This window comes from Poecilia latipinna, unplaced genomic scaffold (assembly GCF_001443285.1).
Source record: "Poecilia latipinna isolate Pla-1442-1.1 unplaced genomic scaffold, P_latipinna-1.0 Scaffold392, whole genome shotgun sequence".
NCBI classification, from domain to species: Eukaryota; Metazoa; Chordata; class Actinopteri; order Cyprinodontiformes; family Poeciliidae; genus Poecilia; species Poecilia latipinna.
The window spans coordinates 28,556-42,626 of record NW_015113008.1 but is presented as its reverse complement, the minus strand read 5'-3'; the positions used below and the strand labels follow the sequence as shown (position 1 = coordinate 42,626).

Below are 14,071 nucleotides of genomic sequence, written 5' to 3'. Positions count from 1 at the left end.
AGTGTTGTATTGTTAACCAGAGTGCAGAACTTCACACAGTGGAGGATAAGTTTTTATTCCAGTCGGCGTGGCTCATTGTCTGCTGCTTTCTGTGGAATTTCAAAGGAGCTGGAGAGAATAGTGGAAGAATCGAGTAAATTGACGTGGCTGAGCAACGCAATAAACGACACGTTTATTGCGTGCAAAACAAACGCAAAAGCCAACTTTCCACTTTCACGGAAATATGTTGGCTGCTGATTTAGCGATGGGAAACTTAAGTGTCTTGTTCTTAATTTTCAGATTTTATTTACCTGGTTATGCGGTTTGTGCTGAGGTCTTTTGCTACTGACGTCTTCTACGACTTATGAAAAATGGAGCTTTTTGTGATCATCTTGAATGTAAAGAACAACCCATAATTTCTGAAAAAAAAAACTATTTTGTTCTTTCATAGCTAAATACATTCAAACTGTAAAATGCGGTGGACATATCCTTCAACTTCAATCTAACACTGACTCTGACCTTCTTTAAATGAGATGCACCAGACATTGTTCAAAACAACAGAATAATTTGACTGTAAATGTGTAAAGTGCACAGAATGAAAGGTGGCCAAAGGTATCCCAGATGCTTTGTGTTGGAAATCAAACCAAAATGTTTTAGTGCCTGAGGTTGTTTGAGCTTTGGGCTTCGTTTATGTTTCTATCATCAGTTCTAACCATTCAGTTCATGATTGTAACTTTTAAGATCTTCCCACATAGGTTTATTCTTTTGTATTCTGTTCCCTCGTTTATTTTTATGTTCAGTTCTTTTGCTTTTAGATTTTGTTCTATTTGAGATTCTAGTTTGAGCCTTTATTTTTCAATTTCCTGCCTGTTTTTATCTTCAGCCTGCCTGTTTCTTCAATTACTCAGATTTTCCCAATCACCTGTCCTCACCTGCGTCCAGGGTCATTCATCAGTATTCTTCGGTGTATATATAGCTCTCTGGTTTCTTTCTTTGTTGTTGTTTTTTTTGTACTGTCTCCTTCTGTGACATGATTCATTTCCCCTGCCATTGTGTTGACTGTTGAATATTTTCTCAGTTATGATCCCACACTCTCTTTGCATTTTGGCCTGATTTATTTTATTTCTCTTAGAATTAAAGTGAATTTAATTCTAAGAGTAAATCTACATGAGATGTTATTCAAGCTAAGCTACAATATTTTGTTTCAATATAATTTGCAGTTTCTTTTGCAGAAAAAAAGAGATAAAATAATAAAAACCAACTCAAACTTTGCAATGAAGACTATATGCTTCTTTTTAATAAAATATGTCATTTTTAAATAATTATTACAACTATTTGGGGGGTTTTTTGTTGTTTTTTTCAGGAAGGTCCATGTGAATAAAATTTATATTTTTTCCCATCCTGCTGCCATCCACATTCACATGGCTGCAGTGTGCTGTGATATATAGTCAAACACTAACACATTATGTTTCCCAGCTCCTTGAGAGCACAGATCCTGCCGCTCCGCTGTCTCTCAAGGTCTCTCTCCGTCTGCTCCGGCTGCACCAAGGTCAGCCGCTCCGCTGCAGGCTCCCTGCAACCTTGGGAGGCTAACTGACCGGGAAATGTGCGTTCTCCTGTTCCGCCACCTATGTGTCTTAGTGTCAATCAGTAAGATACAGAGCGGGGCTGTCGTTAAATGTTCCGGCGCGCTGCCACTGGGACATTAGGTCACTCTAGTAGATTTAATCTGAAAACAAAGGACGTTCACTCCCAAGGCCGGGCATGGAAAACAGGAGAAAAGCGACAGCTTCTGAGCAAATGTAAATCCCATCAAGTGGCTCAGAGCCTGCGAAATGTTGGCCTAGAGAGGGAAGTGGTTTTTGAATGAGTAAGGCTTGCACATTTTCATCTTTTTTAAAAACATTAAACATTGACACATTTGTATGTATTAATGCCTAATAATGTAAGAAGTGTAAAAGATCAGGTTTGAAATCTGCCGGGGGGGGGGTTTTGTTTGTTTTTGTTTCCACAGTCAGAATGCATGACCAATGTAATCTGCAAGGCTACAGAGTAAAAGCTTTTCTAAATTAAATCAAATCACAGATTTGTACCTGAATTAAAGTCACAATAGTGAGAGTGTACGCAGGCCTTGGTTTTGATGTAAAATCTTGCGGCCTTGCCTCCGCTTGCCCTCCGTGTTAAAAAGTCTTTGTGACAAGGAAATTGCTTTATGAACCGATGAAAGACACTCCAGTGTTTTGGCCTCCCTTCTAGTTTCACTGCTAAGATGATTAGAGAGATTTTTTTTTTGTCTGTGGATCATTCCACCTTGCCTTTTATATTATCAGTCTCTGTCCCTGCTCTTCTGTCACAGCCTCTCCTTTGCCACTTGGCGAAGGGTTTTTTGTTGTTTGAAGGAACAGCTACTAAAACGCTAATAATTTTCAGACCTTTGCCCCTGACCCTTCGTTAGTTTACATAAACAACTTGTTGAGAATGAAACTCCTCCTGAATAGAAATTTGCTTCATTTTGCCAACACTTGGTGAAGTTGGGGTTTTGCGAATAAATGCAGGAGAAACTCTGCTGCGTGCAGCGTTACCTTCAGCCCTTTTAAACAATTCTGGTAAACAGCCTGCGCTGGAACAACAGGTCTGCTTTTCATTTGCCCAAGGTCTGCGGAAATCAGTTCATTTGAATGTGCTCGGTTTGGCATTGGGTGAATCATATTTATATCTGAACATTTGTGTTTAGATCTGTAAGGGCTCGGCTCTTTTTAACATTTACCTGGAATGCTCAATCCGGATGGAAGCAGAAATACCAAACATGTGTCTTTGCAGCCTTGAGACTTCACACGGCTCTCAGGCTGCGCAGCGCTCGGCTCGGTAAACACAGTTTCCTCCTGCGGGCTTTTTGTTTGGACAGGAAACGAGGAAGCTGATCAAACACCGACTCCAGAAGGCCACGGCCAAACCGAGTTGGAATAGGGTTGCAAGTCCCTCAAAAGCACTTTAAACAGAATTGGGAGGAGTAAATGTCACTTTTAGTGCGCAGACGTACCCCGCTGAGAGCCTCATTTGTGCAATTTGTGCGACGTCTTCCCCAGACACGTTCCCACGCCTTAGATATTGCCAATCTGAAATGTATGCCAGAATCACAAACACAGATCCCGACCGCCTGCATGCTCCAGATTTACTGCCGGGCCCGGATGACATCATAGTCTCCGAGTAGACGCCGACAGAAGATAAGGAGCATTAACCGGATGAATGGATGGCGGCTGATAGAGGAGGAGGAATAAAAGAGGCAGAAGAAGCAGAGGGTGTTTGTCATAGTCATGAGGCTTAATAAGTAAGGTGGTAATGCTCCCCCCTTGTGACTGTTTGTCAAACTGCAAAGTTTACCAGAAAGTCATGAGCGTCTCAAAGTTTATGGAAAATGAGAAAGCGCTGGAAAGAAAAATGTTTGGTAAACTTTCTTAATCTAGGTAGACAGTCGTATAGACACAAACAAAAATGGGTGAAGTGATACGTTTCAACAACATTTTTGACTCCATGAAAAAGCAAAGTAATGTCAGAAATGAATCATGCACTGTGGATCAGAGAGTATTTTTAGCACAACTCAAGCAAACGTTTTGCTTAACTCACAGCTGAAGTTACAGATTTTTTTTAAGCTGTTCATAATAATAAATAATCTGTTCAAACAAAACATATCAGACTGGTTGTGCATTGACCGACTTTTTGTTTTGATCTTTATGAAAGGTCAATAGTAATCCACGAAGCTGTTATTATTTTCCTTTTAAGTTTATCATGACTTTTATTTAGGCAGTTCTCCAAACAAACCAGCCACAAATCAAGCAAAGATAAATAGAAAAAAAAAAAAGTAAAATATTTTCCCCAGTTTGGATTTTATTAATTTTGTCTTTAATCATCAGTTCAGATCAGTGCTCTTGGTTTGGAAACCTAACCTTGACTTGTGGTTAATCTTTGTCTCATCTGACCATAAACATGTTTTCTGGGAGGCGTTTGGCTTGTCTATATGGAAAGCAGCACGTTTAGTCAACATTGAAGGTATTTATAGATAAACAGGGGTTTTCTTTTTCTTTTTGTCTTAACTTTTAGTCTTTATTTATTTATCTTTGCTGCACCAGAAAACCAAAATATTTAAATGTGCTTTACCATCTCTGATATGAGGAATATCTATTAGAACAAAAAATAAACAGTACCAGGACCTTGTTGATTGCAGAAAATGTGTTGTTTCTGAACAACTTGCCATTGCACATTTATCTCAATATTTGTGGGGAAGTAAGTTTATTATTATTATTATTATTATTATTATTATTATTATTATTATTATTATTATTATTATTATTATTATTATCCTGTATACATATTTTTGTATCTATGTGAATTTGGAATTTCTGCAATAAATGAAAACTTGAGCAGCCAGTTCATGTTTTTTTTTATTAAGTTACTTGCTATATCCTCAGTCACAAGAGAAATAAAGTTTAATTTTATAATAAAAACCCCAAAATTAATATTGATTTCAATAATTAGTATTTATAAATTTCTTATCAGACCTGTGTCATACACTTTATCGTCATCAAACCATCAGATTTATCTTATAAGAAAACGCAGTGCAGTTAAGATGCTTTCTGGACGCCTCCATGGCGTTCCTGGCACGTCCCACCATTAGGAGACCCAGAGACGGAACCGGGGCAGGATTATGTTCCCCACCTGGCCAGGGAACGCTTTGGGGTTCCCCCAGAGGAACTGCCCCAAGTGAGAGAGAAAGGGAGGGAAGTTTGGGCCTCTCTGCTTAATCTGCCTCCGCAACCTGAGTCTTTATTAAGCAAAAGATAATGGATGCAATCAAACTCATAAAAACAATCATTAGGCAAAAAAAAAAAAAAAAAGAGAAAATACCCAGGGGCCCCCCAGTGTTTGCAAGGCATAGGGACCGCAACTGCCACTGGATCTAAAAGTCCTTATAACTCCCTATTTTGGAAGTTCAAACACCAAATATACCGTCACCTACATTAACGTGCACCACCCTCAGAGGTGCAGCCAATCAGCCCCAAGGAAAATATTGGCGCTTCTGGATTGGCAACTTTGCAAACTCCAGGTGAAAGCGTGTGAAGTAGCTTTGGAGCCAGGCACTTCTGCTTTATAATTTGCATTTCCTTTTGAATATTTTCTATGTGCTCTGGAAAAAAAATCCTTGAATAGGCGGATTTCTAAAAAATTTTGATTAAAATATCACTGAAAAATACTTAAATAGGCACATAATCCACAAATACTAAATCACAAAGAGGCAGGGGGATCAACTGTATATCTTTATGAAAACATTTATTTTATCATGACTACCTTTTCAACACTTTTGTTGCGGTCTTATAATAATGTTATTATGTTTGATGCATGGCAATTCATGCTGACGCACATGATGTCTTTGAGGTCCAGTAACTTGTTTCATTTTTCTGTTAGTTTTATGATTCATTGTAAGTTTTTTTTTTTAGAAAATGTAAATAATGCACTGTTTTTTTTTTTGTTTTTTTTTTCAATGCCGCTCATTGTTTCAAAGAGTGAAGGCCAGTTGAAGCGAGGCTGTGCAACACTTACTATTTAGTGATCATAAAACTGAATACATGGCTTTAAATAATTAGTTGGGCACAGGGTGGAGGCTCATTAGCTTCACTTCATCTCACCATGCTGTGTTTTACAGTTTGAACAGTTGCAGCTTTAATTGAAGGTGGGGTGCTATAAGCTGTGTTGATCAGTCTGATTGTTTTCTAAAGGAAAAAAAAAAAGGGGAAACTCCAGTTTCAATTTTCATTTCCTGTTTATTGACAGAAAGACAAACACGTGGAAAGTTGCTTATCTACACCAATTCTAGGTTTTCACTCTCCAGAACAGCAATAAGCGAGCTTAGTTGTAAAGGAGAACTGAAAGTGAGCTTTTCAGCTTTGTGGTTATTCTTGCGTACTCTCTGTGAGCTGCTCCCCGGAGGCCTCGGTTGAAATCTGCAGGAAGGGCGTGCTGATCTCACCCGACTGCAGGTCGCTGGCCACCCGCAGCAAGCAGCTCAGAACCATGTCCTTGGCCAGGCCGGCCTCCAGGTTGCCCTCCCGGCTGAGCTGTTGGGTGATCTGGTCAAGGCTGGTCAGAACAAGCTCCGAACCCAGCAGCGGGCAAATGGCACTGCCATCTGGACCCGGAACTCCCTCCCTCGCCATGTTCTCCATCATGTACTGCTGGTACAGATCCAAGAGCTTCTGCTCCAGGTAATGATTCAGCAGGGAATTGGAGAAGGGGCCCTCGCGACCCTGGAACAAGAAGCTGCGATCGCGGCCGCTCGCCTGCCTCCAGTGGTTGGATCCCCTCCGGAGCAGGTTCTGCAGACCTCGCTGTCCTGGAGGGGAGTCGTCCACCGCCAGCGGGACATCGCAGGACTGCAGGAACGGCCTCACGGCCTGCGCGTCGGCACACGCCCTCAAATCGCCGTCGTTGGCTGACAGAGGCAGCACCTGCTCCCCTCCAATATGGAGGTCGCTGTAGTTTTCATAGATGGTCTGGCAGAAGGAGGGAACCAAGAGGGCGGCGTCACCCCCGTCACAATGAGGCTGTGCGGGAATTTCCATGTCTGCAGATATTTGCCTCCCCGTATAGACTCCCTGGAGATGTGACGAGGTCGAAAGCGGAGAGATGTACAGGTCGACTGTCTCTCCCGTTTCCCTCCAGGAGCTGTAGGAGACGAGCGGAGCGGGGTCGGAGGTGCTGGGTGTTAGGGAGGCTCTGGGTCGCCCACCAGCGCAACGGAAAGTCTGAGGAGGAGGCAGCGAGTCCATCTCCTCCGTCTCACCGTAGGTCATGCTCAGCAGTCTCCCTTCACACAGCATCGCTGGAAGAAAATTATAAATACTCTGAGATGGAAGCGAAAAAACCTCAGCAGTTTGTTTTAAATACAGTCTGAAATATAGCACAACTAAAGGACTAAAAGGAAAACGTTCAGCGTCTGCTGGTCTTCAAAATACTCCGTGAATCTTTTTGCATTACATCACGCTTTAACCAGAAGCTTTTGTGTAACGGCCTGGATAGAGGGGTCACAGTGACCACCACATAGGTCAGGGACAAAGCCGTAGAGGAGCTTAACTTGAGTAGTTTTGTGAAACTTCAGACAGGTCTTGATATAAAGACCCCTGGAGGCCGAGGTAGAGAAGATGAAAGACGTGAGAAAACCGGAGGGAAAACACTTTCCGATGCGAATGAATAGATGTTTTTTTCTGTCTATGCAACAATCAGAAGAAGGAAAGAGCGCAAAGAGAGTTATTTGCTCCACTTCCACCTGCCGCCTCCTCTCACTCTGTCTGCAGCAGATGCTGCGTCAGTAACATTTAACACACTGTTGTCCGGTTTGTCTGTTCATTTTTTTGTTCACCTCAATGTTGAGGATGTAGAAGAAACTGAAATATACGTAAGCTAGTGCAACCGGTGAGAGAGGAGCCCTGTTGTAGGGTTAGGCTGCTAATAGAGTAAAGGACACTGCATACGTGCCACACTACAGATTTTCATATGCAAAAAATTTAGAAAACAATCCACCTAATAATTACGCACTACTTTGTGTTGACCAGTCACGTAAAATCCCAATAAAATGGAAGAAAAAGTTGATTTGTACCATGATAAGATCTGAAAAAGTTCAGTGGGTGTTGAGTACTTTTGCACTGGAACATATTTCTGATTTAAATATATCAAATATATTTTCGTGAAAAGTACATTCACAGAAATATAAATAAACCATCATCGCTCCAGCAGAGACAATCTTTAGCCTCTAAAATGTTAAAGTTAAAATGAGTAAAATGTCAACAATAGCAACAAATATATCAGAATCAGACATCTTCCTACCTTGAACCAGAATCAAACTTCCAATCTGGAAATCTGCTTTAGCTTTTTAATCCTAGATGATGATGTACTTTTTTTTTTTCTTCTGTTGAAGCATGCAGCAGGTTTTTAAAATTTCAGATGTTTTCAAAATAAGTATTGGACATTTATATAAACCTATTGTTCTTCCCAGTCGGTGTAATTAGGTCTGCATGTATGTGAATGCTGTTTTATACAACCTGTTAGAGGAAGTGGGACGGCTAGCGTCTTTCTCTCGCATGTCACTTCTGGAAATCTGGCTTCAGTGCAACTCTCAACTCAGCATCTCTCTAACTTATGCAGGCTTGACATTGATGTTGACCCACGATGCTCTTTGATAGCTTCGGTGTCTTGTTTCCTTGTTGTTTTCTATTTATGATTTGTGTTCCTATCTATGCATTTGGTTTTACGTCATCAAAAGTTAAAGCTTCTGTCAAAGAAATCAACAAACATAAAAAGAAACCACAGATGTTCTGTTCCTATGCAAAGGAAGCAGGTGTTTAAAAGCAGAAGGAAGTCTAATTTAACACGGATATTATCACGAAGTGAGAGCCAGCGGACGCTGATTCCTCTTTTCGTTTTTCTAAAAAGGCGGCTAACGGTTCCAAGGTAAATCTGGATGGTTGGTTTTTACAGCTTGTACCTTAAAATTCTTCAAAATTCAGAGGTTTAAAGTTTCCTTCTACCTTAACGCTGTTTAGTGACGTGTTTATGTTATCGTCAGATCCAGCAACATGATCAAATATTGAATGGTTTTCCAATATTCTGGCAGTGATGCTGCTGTTCCAGCAGATTTGAGTTTTAAGGGTTCCTGGTTTTTGTTCTGAACAGTTCGTTTCATCCGGTGGAGAAAGTTTTTGTCACATGGTTTAAGTTTGGATAGAAATACATATTAATCACAAACACACTTCACAGCTGGTTTCAGTGGACAAATCAAGTGTCCAAGAATTAAAAAACAAACAAACAAACAAAAAAACATAAACCTTACTGACATATCAAGCCAATCAATTTAAATTCATCTTACCAAAGCAAAGAATAAACCTTCTGCTAGCTACAAGTAAGTGATTGTAGTTCAAGTTGCTAAGGGAGATGAACATTTCTCTATTTGAGCCGATGACCCTAACTTTCAAGCATAATGGATAAAATAAAATAAAAAATAAAAAACGCACAACAAATTCAACCTTGTGCCTCAAATTCTCTGTTTAAAATATTTCAAGTTATTTGTGACATGACCATCTCGCCTTTGGAAAAAAAAAAAAAAAAGAAAAGAAAAATGCTTCAACTGAAACCTCCAAACCTCAAAATCCAAATATTGAGTGTCTCACCAGACAACATCATTAGGTGGATATTAGTTACCCAGTGAAAGTGACTGATGCCGTCAGCCTGTGGGGTTTTTCCCAACATAAAAGCCCCTCTGTCTCTACATGTGTATCGGTGTCAGCTCAGCGTCTTACATACTTCCTCTGCTGGGGACGGAGGAGCCCAACAACAGCAGCCAATCAAATCAAGAGGAAAACACTTTATTATTAATTAACAGAGGTAACACTATACATAAATAGCATCACCTAACTTTTAAAGTTTGTGAAAACAATTAGGACAAGCTGCCTTATACATATTGATCTCCAAATTAAAAAAAGAAAAAAAGAAATTTATCAAAACTTCCAAGGAGTTTATTCTTCTATATTGAGTGAAGTTTAATTATCCTCCCATCTATAATGCATGTTTATAAACAGATGGATTCATGTGGTCGAAGTCAAGATCTGAAGTCTTGCCTAGTTTATGTCTCAGTCTGCTGCTGGTAATGATACCTGCCAGGCGTGCAACAGCTCACTGTAACGATAACACCAAGTGTAGAGTTACCAACCCGACTCCGCAGCGGTGTTGCTGAGCAACATCCGATAGCATTAAAGACACGCCGAGATCAAGTTAGACACCTGTTTTCAGATCTGCTTTTCGTTTGGCTGCTTCAGCACCCCGGACAGAGACTGGCCCCAGGAAACGGCTCAGCCAGAGTTAGCCAAGAAGCTTTATTGGCTTGTTTTCTTGGAAGGTTCACAATGTCTTGAAGCCAGGAGAGAAGACGCAGACAAAGTGAGGAACACAAGAGCAGGTCTGTAAGCATGTAAGAGTCCTTTCAGAGGGATGTTCAAGAAGCTCAACAATGTGTTCCGACCCAACCATCACGGAAACAGAGGCCGAGGTGACGGTGGGCTTCACGGCGACTACCACAGCGCCTGCACGGTCCGACTGGTCCGCAGCACCTCCATGCTGGTGGTGGGGGAGAGAAGCCGCTCCTCCGAGGGGTCGACCCTGACGCGGAGCAAGAGCAGCGTGAGCATCGAGTCGACTCTGTACTATTACCAGAGGCAAGAGGACAGGATTTGGCTGTACTCCCAGAACCAGAACTGTCTGGAGTACCTGGAGGCCCTGGTGGCTCTCAGGAGGCAGTACACTAAGAGTGTCAGCGACCTGAAGAGCAACGATGCCAAGGCCGCAGCGTGTCCGAAGAGGAAACCCGCACCTCCACCTCCAAAGATGGAGGAACCGGTAAGATGCGCAGGAGTATTGGTACTCCATGTTATCGTCTTCCAACCACAAACTGCGATGGCTTTGATTGAGGTTTGGTGAGAAAGACCAGCACATGAACATTTTTGTTGTGAAATAGAAGGAAAATTAAAAATAAAAAATGTTTTAACTTAGAAAAAAATTCAAAGAGTATTACACACATAGTGACTTTATTTATTAGTTAGAGGCTTTTGAAAGCAAGTAGTTTCACCAGATTTTATTTGCGTAAAGATACTTTTCTCTTTTTTTGTTGTAAACCACAAACTTCAAAACTATTTTGTTTTGCTCTATCGCATAAAATCCCAATGAAATACATTCAAATTTCAAAACACCTGCGTACTGAAAGAAAGAGCCAATTATTCCTCTTCTGTCAACCACAGATATTAAGACCCAAACCATCCACGCCTCCGGTCCCCACAGAGGAGGACACGCTGCAGTTCTTTGATGAGGTCATCGCCAGCTGTGACAGCGAACCTCTGCGTAAACCCTACAAGGACGACGGCCACGCAGACGTAGATGTCATAGGTGAGCGAGAGAGAGAGAGAGAGACCGACCGATCCTGGGAACCAGTGGGATGGTTCTGTGAATTCTGAATGTGAGCGGTGACATAGGCACAAAGAAACAAGTCTGAGGAACAAAATCTAATTTGTACATGCTTGATGTTTCTGATTTTACAGTTAAGACTACAGACAGTTTTTTTTTTTATTACGCAGGTTGACCCAGCGTGTTTCTAATAACGAGTTTTAATAAATGTTTTGAACTGATAGCATCGTTCCTTACTCTGATTCTTAGAAATAACATTTCTAAGAATGTTAGAAATGGAGCCCGATCCACCTGCCCAAAGTGGTGGAGAGCGCCTTCCAGACCCTGCGCTTTAAGCCCAAATTAAAAAAGCAGTGAGGCTAACGTGGACACGTGAAACCAGCAGCACTGCCGTGACGCTGACTGAGCTCAGACTAAATGGTTTTTGCATCTTGTTAAGACTGCTACACACACTGACGCTGCAGCAAACGCAGTGGCTGGCAAAAGTATTCGTACTCCTCATACGATTTTTTTTTTTGAAAATGAAGGCAGTCGAGTGTGTCCGAGCAGACAAATCTTCACGTTAATGTAGAAATGTGTGCGTTCACATAATGGAGGTCAACTTGAGGGACGAACCGTTCACTGCATTGTGTGCCTGCAGTTTTTACAACAGGCTTGTCCCTGTGAATTCAATGTGCAATTACATAAAGGCATTCCTGCAATGTGAGTTTACTTGAAACGTTCCTTTAAGTGCAGTGAGCAGTCTGATATATGTGCATGCAAAGTGCAAAAACATAGATTTTAGTAAATGTTTTGACATATATGACAATAAGGCAAAACAAGCCAATTTATTCGGGTCACAATATGGATTTCAAAAGCAAATCAGGCATAATTTTAAACCCCTTTTCTTCTGTGTGTGTTTTTTTTTGTTTGTTTGTTTTTTACCTTCAGAGTGTACATTTCATATTTTATCCTAAGAAAACAAATTACTTTCAATAAAATATTTCCCCCCCAAGGTTTACATATCTGTAATTTCTAACACCGGATCAGACAGTATGGCTGTGTATCCGAGAACTGAGCAGTTTCAAATGCCTGGTGGGGGAATGTTCGAACACAATTGTTTTTGCAAGAAAACTGAAGGTATTATTCATAATCCTGATAAATAAAGAGGATACATCAAGGTCGGACATTCTTTGAGTCGTAATGAGACCTGTGTGCATAATTTGGGAGAAACAAACATGGCTCCAGATCTGTGAGGCAGGCTTATTTTCCAGATGTGCTACCTTGCCTCACTGAAGCTTTTGTTGAAAGTAAATCTGAAGGAATTTATTATGGATACCTGAAGAATCTTGTTATGCACAGCAATAGTACAGACTCAACAATTTCCTGTTTTTATCATTGCTTTTATACTATTTACAAGTTAGGTCAAAGTCAGTGTTGCTAGCTTTTTTCTGTAGTTTCTTTGATTTGTCTGAGTTTTGGATTGAATCTGGAACAGGTAATGGTTTGGGAGATTTGCTTCACAGCTTTGGGAACAGATGTATCTGTATAATATATTGCTTTTCGACTTTTAGCACATCAAATTTAACTGCAACAAACCTCTTCAGTGAAAAGTTCAATATTTTCTATTTTTTTCCTAATGCGCTGGCAGGAACCCAACAAATTTTACACCAGCATCTGTTGGAAGCAATGCACGACTGGTTCTGCCTTACTTTTTATCTTTATTTTACCAGGATTAAAACTCATTCAGATTAAAAACCTCCTTTTTAGGGGAGTCCTGGCCAAGAGGCAGCAGTAAATACAAAGTTCATCTCAGTTCTCAGATCTAAATCCTTTAGGAATCCTTCAGTCTGATCTGAACCAAGCGGTCATAAAAAGTACCCTGATTATGGAAAATGTACATAGATTATGCAAAAGGTATTGGTTCAAATATCCCTCTCTCCTTAACCTTCAACTTAAATAAAAAACAACATTTTAGTGAAGGATTAGCCTGCTGCAGCAGGTTAATCCTGCTGAACTTGTCTCAGTAACAAACTCCTCAACATCGTCAGGGATTTCTCAGAACCCAAACCTGCCATTGAGGATTGAAAGTTTTCTCTGCTGTATAACCTTTGCCACAATAACTGATTGAGCCGATAAATGTGGCACCTTCACATGTTTGCATTGAATTAAAACTGAACTGTTTTAGTGGTCTGTAACTAAACCATGTCCTGTGTTCTTTAAAGCTGTTGGCCACTTTCAGCCTCACCTCGTGCTTTCTCTCTCTGCTGCCCCACCTCAGTGGCCTCCAGCTCGGCCGAGCACGACCTTCACTCCAACTGGGTGTTGAGGGTCCCGCGGGTCACAGACGACTCCGAACCGAGTGAAGCTCCCGACAGTGCCAAGGAAAGCGCTTCAAAGAAGGAGAAGAAGAAGAAGAAGCAGCAGCAGCAGCAGCAGCAGACCGGTTCCACAAGCAGCAGACTACGACTGCAGAGGAACCCGATCCACCTGCCCAAAGTGGTGGAGAGCGCCTTCCAGACCCTGCGCTTTAAGCCCAAATTAAAAAAGCAGTGAGGCTAACGTGGACACGTGAAACCAGCAGCACTGCCGTGACGCTGACTGAGCTCAGACTAAATGGTTTTTGCATCTTTTTAAGACTGCTACACACACTGACGCTGCAGCAAACGCAGTGGCTGGCAAAAGTATTCGTACCCCTTCGACCTTTTCACATTTTGTCTCATGCGGTTTGTATGCGGCAGATAAACACAAAGTAGTGCATAATAATGAAGTGGAGAGAAAATCAATGCTGATCTTTTTGCAAATAAACAAAAAATGACCCTGATTCTTCCCTCTTCACTCTGATGCCGATAAATAAAACCAAAAGCAACCAACTAGTTTGAGAGGAAACCTGACTTACTAAAATTGACACACCCTTGTGTAAATGAATCTCAGTATGAATCCAGCTGTTCTGATGTTTGGTAGAGAACATTGGTGAACAAAAGAAGATCAAGAAACAGAAACAGCAGGATGTGGAACAGTTTAAAGGGTACAGTATTAAGTAAAATTGACGTTTCTGACATTTACATCACGTTCTGATGTTATTCCCTCATCAAAAACATGAGGGATGTTATTC

At 41.1% G+C, this 14,071-nt stretch overlaps 2 protein-coding genes across 4 annotated transcripts; one reads left to right on the top strand and one right to left on the bottom strand.

Annotated features, from left to right (window-relative positions):
• Positions 1-5,471: 5,471 nt before the first annotated feature.
• LOC106950316 (uncharacterized protein CXorf21) lies at positions 5,472-13,324 on the bottom strand. Of its 3 annotated transcripts, none has more exons than XM_015037089.1 (2): positions 13,205-13,324; positions 5,472-6,853 (listed from the first exon to the last, which is right to left on the bottom strand). In XM_015037089.1, the coding sequence occupies exon 2, from the start codon at positions 6,849-6,851 to the stop codon at positions 5,925-5,927; it is 927 nt and encodes a 308-aa protein (XP_014892575.1). In that variant the 5' UTR covers positions 6,852-6,853; positions 13,205-13,324; the 3' UTR covers positions 5,472-5,924. The 3 variants fall into 3 exon arrangements, with proteins under 3 accessions (XP_014892575.1, XP_014892574.1, XP_014892576.1); XM_015037088.1 differs by lacking the exon at positions 13,205-13,324 and adding an exon at positions 10,767-10,908; XM_015037090.1 differs by lacking the exon at positions 13,205-13,324 and adding an exon at positions 7,855-7,946.
• On the top strand, positions 9,993-14,071 carry c9h13orf42 (chromosome 9 C13orf42 homolog). Its single transcript, XM_015037091.1, has 3 exons — positions 9,993-10,416; positions 10,815-10,959; positions 13,238-14,071. Exons 1-3 carry the CDS (start codon positions 10,012-10,014, stop codon positions 13,510-13,512), a joined length of 825 nt encoding a protein of 274 aa, XP_014892577.1. The 5' UTR covers positions 9,993-10,011; the 3' UTR covers positions 13,513-14,071.

Excerpts from the sequence above, each read along its gene's own strand:
- LOC106950316 (XM_015037088.1), bottom strand. The coding sequence starts at position 10,833 with ATGGTTTGGGTCTTAATATCTGTGGTTGACAGAAGAGGAATAATTGGC. Across the intron at positions 6,854-10,766 it reads CTCTTTCTTTCAGTACGCAG|CGATGCTGTGTGAAGGGAGA; the intron begins GTGTTTTGAAAT and ends ATTTTCTTCCAG.
- c9h13orf42 (XM_015037091.1), top strand. The coding sequence starts at position 10,012 with ATGTTCAAGAAGCTCAACAATGTGTTCCGACCCAACCATCACGGAAAC. Across the intron at positions 10,417-10,814 it reads CTCCAAAGATGGAGGAACCG|ATATTAAGACCCAAACCATC; the intron begins GTAAGATGCGCA and ends TGTCAACCACAG. Across the intron at positions 10,960-13,237 it reads CGCAGACGTAGATGTCATAG|TGGCCTCCAGCTCGGCCGAG; the intron begins GTGAGCGAGAGA and ends GCCCCACCTCAG.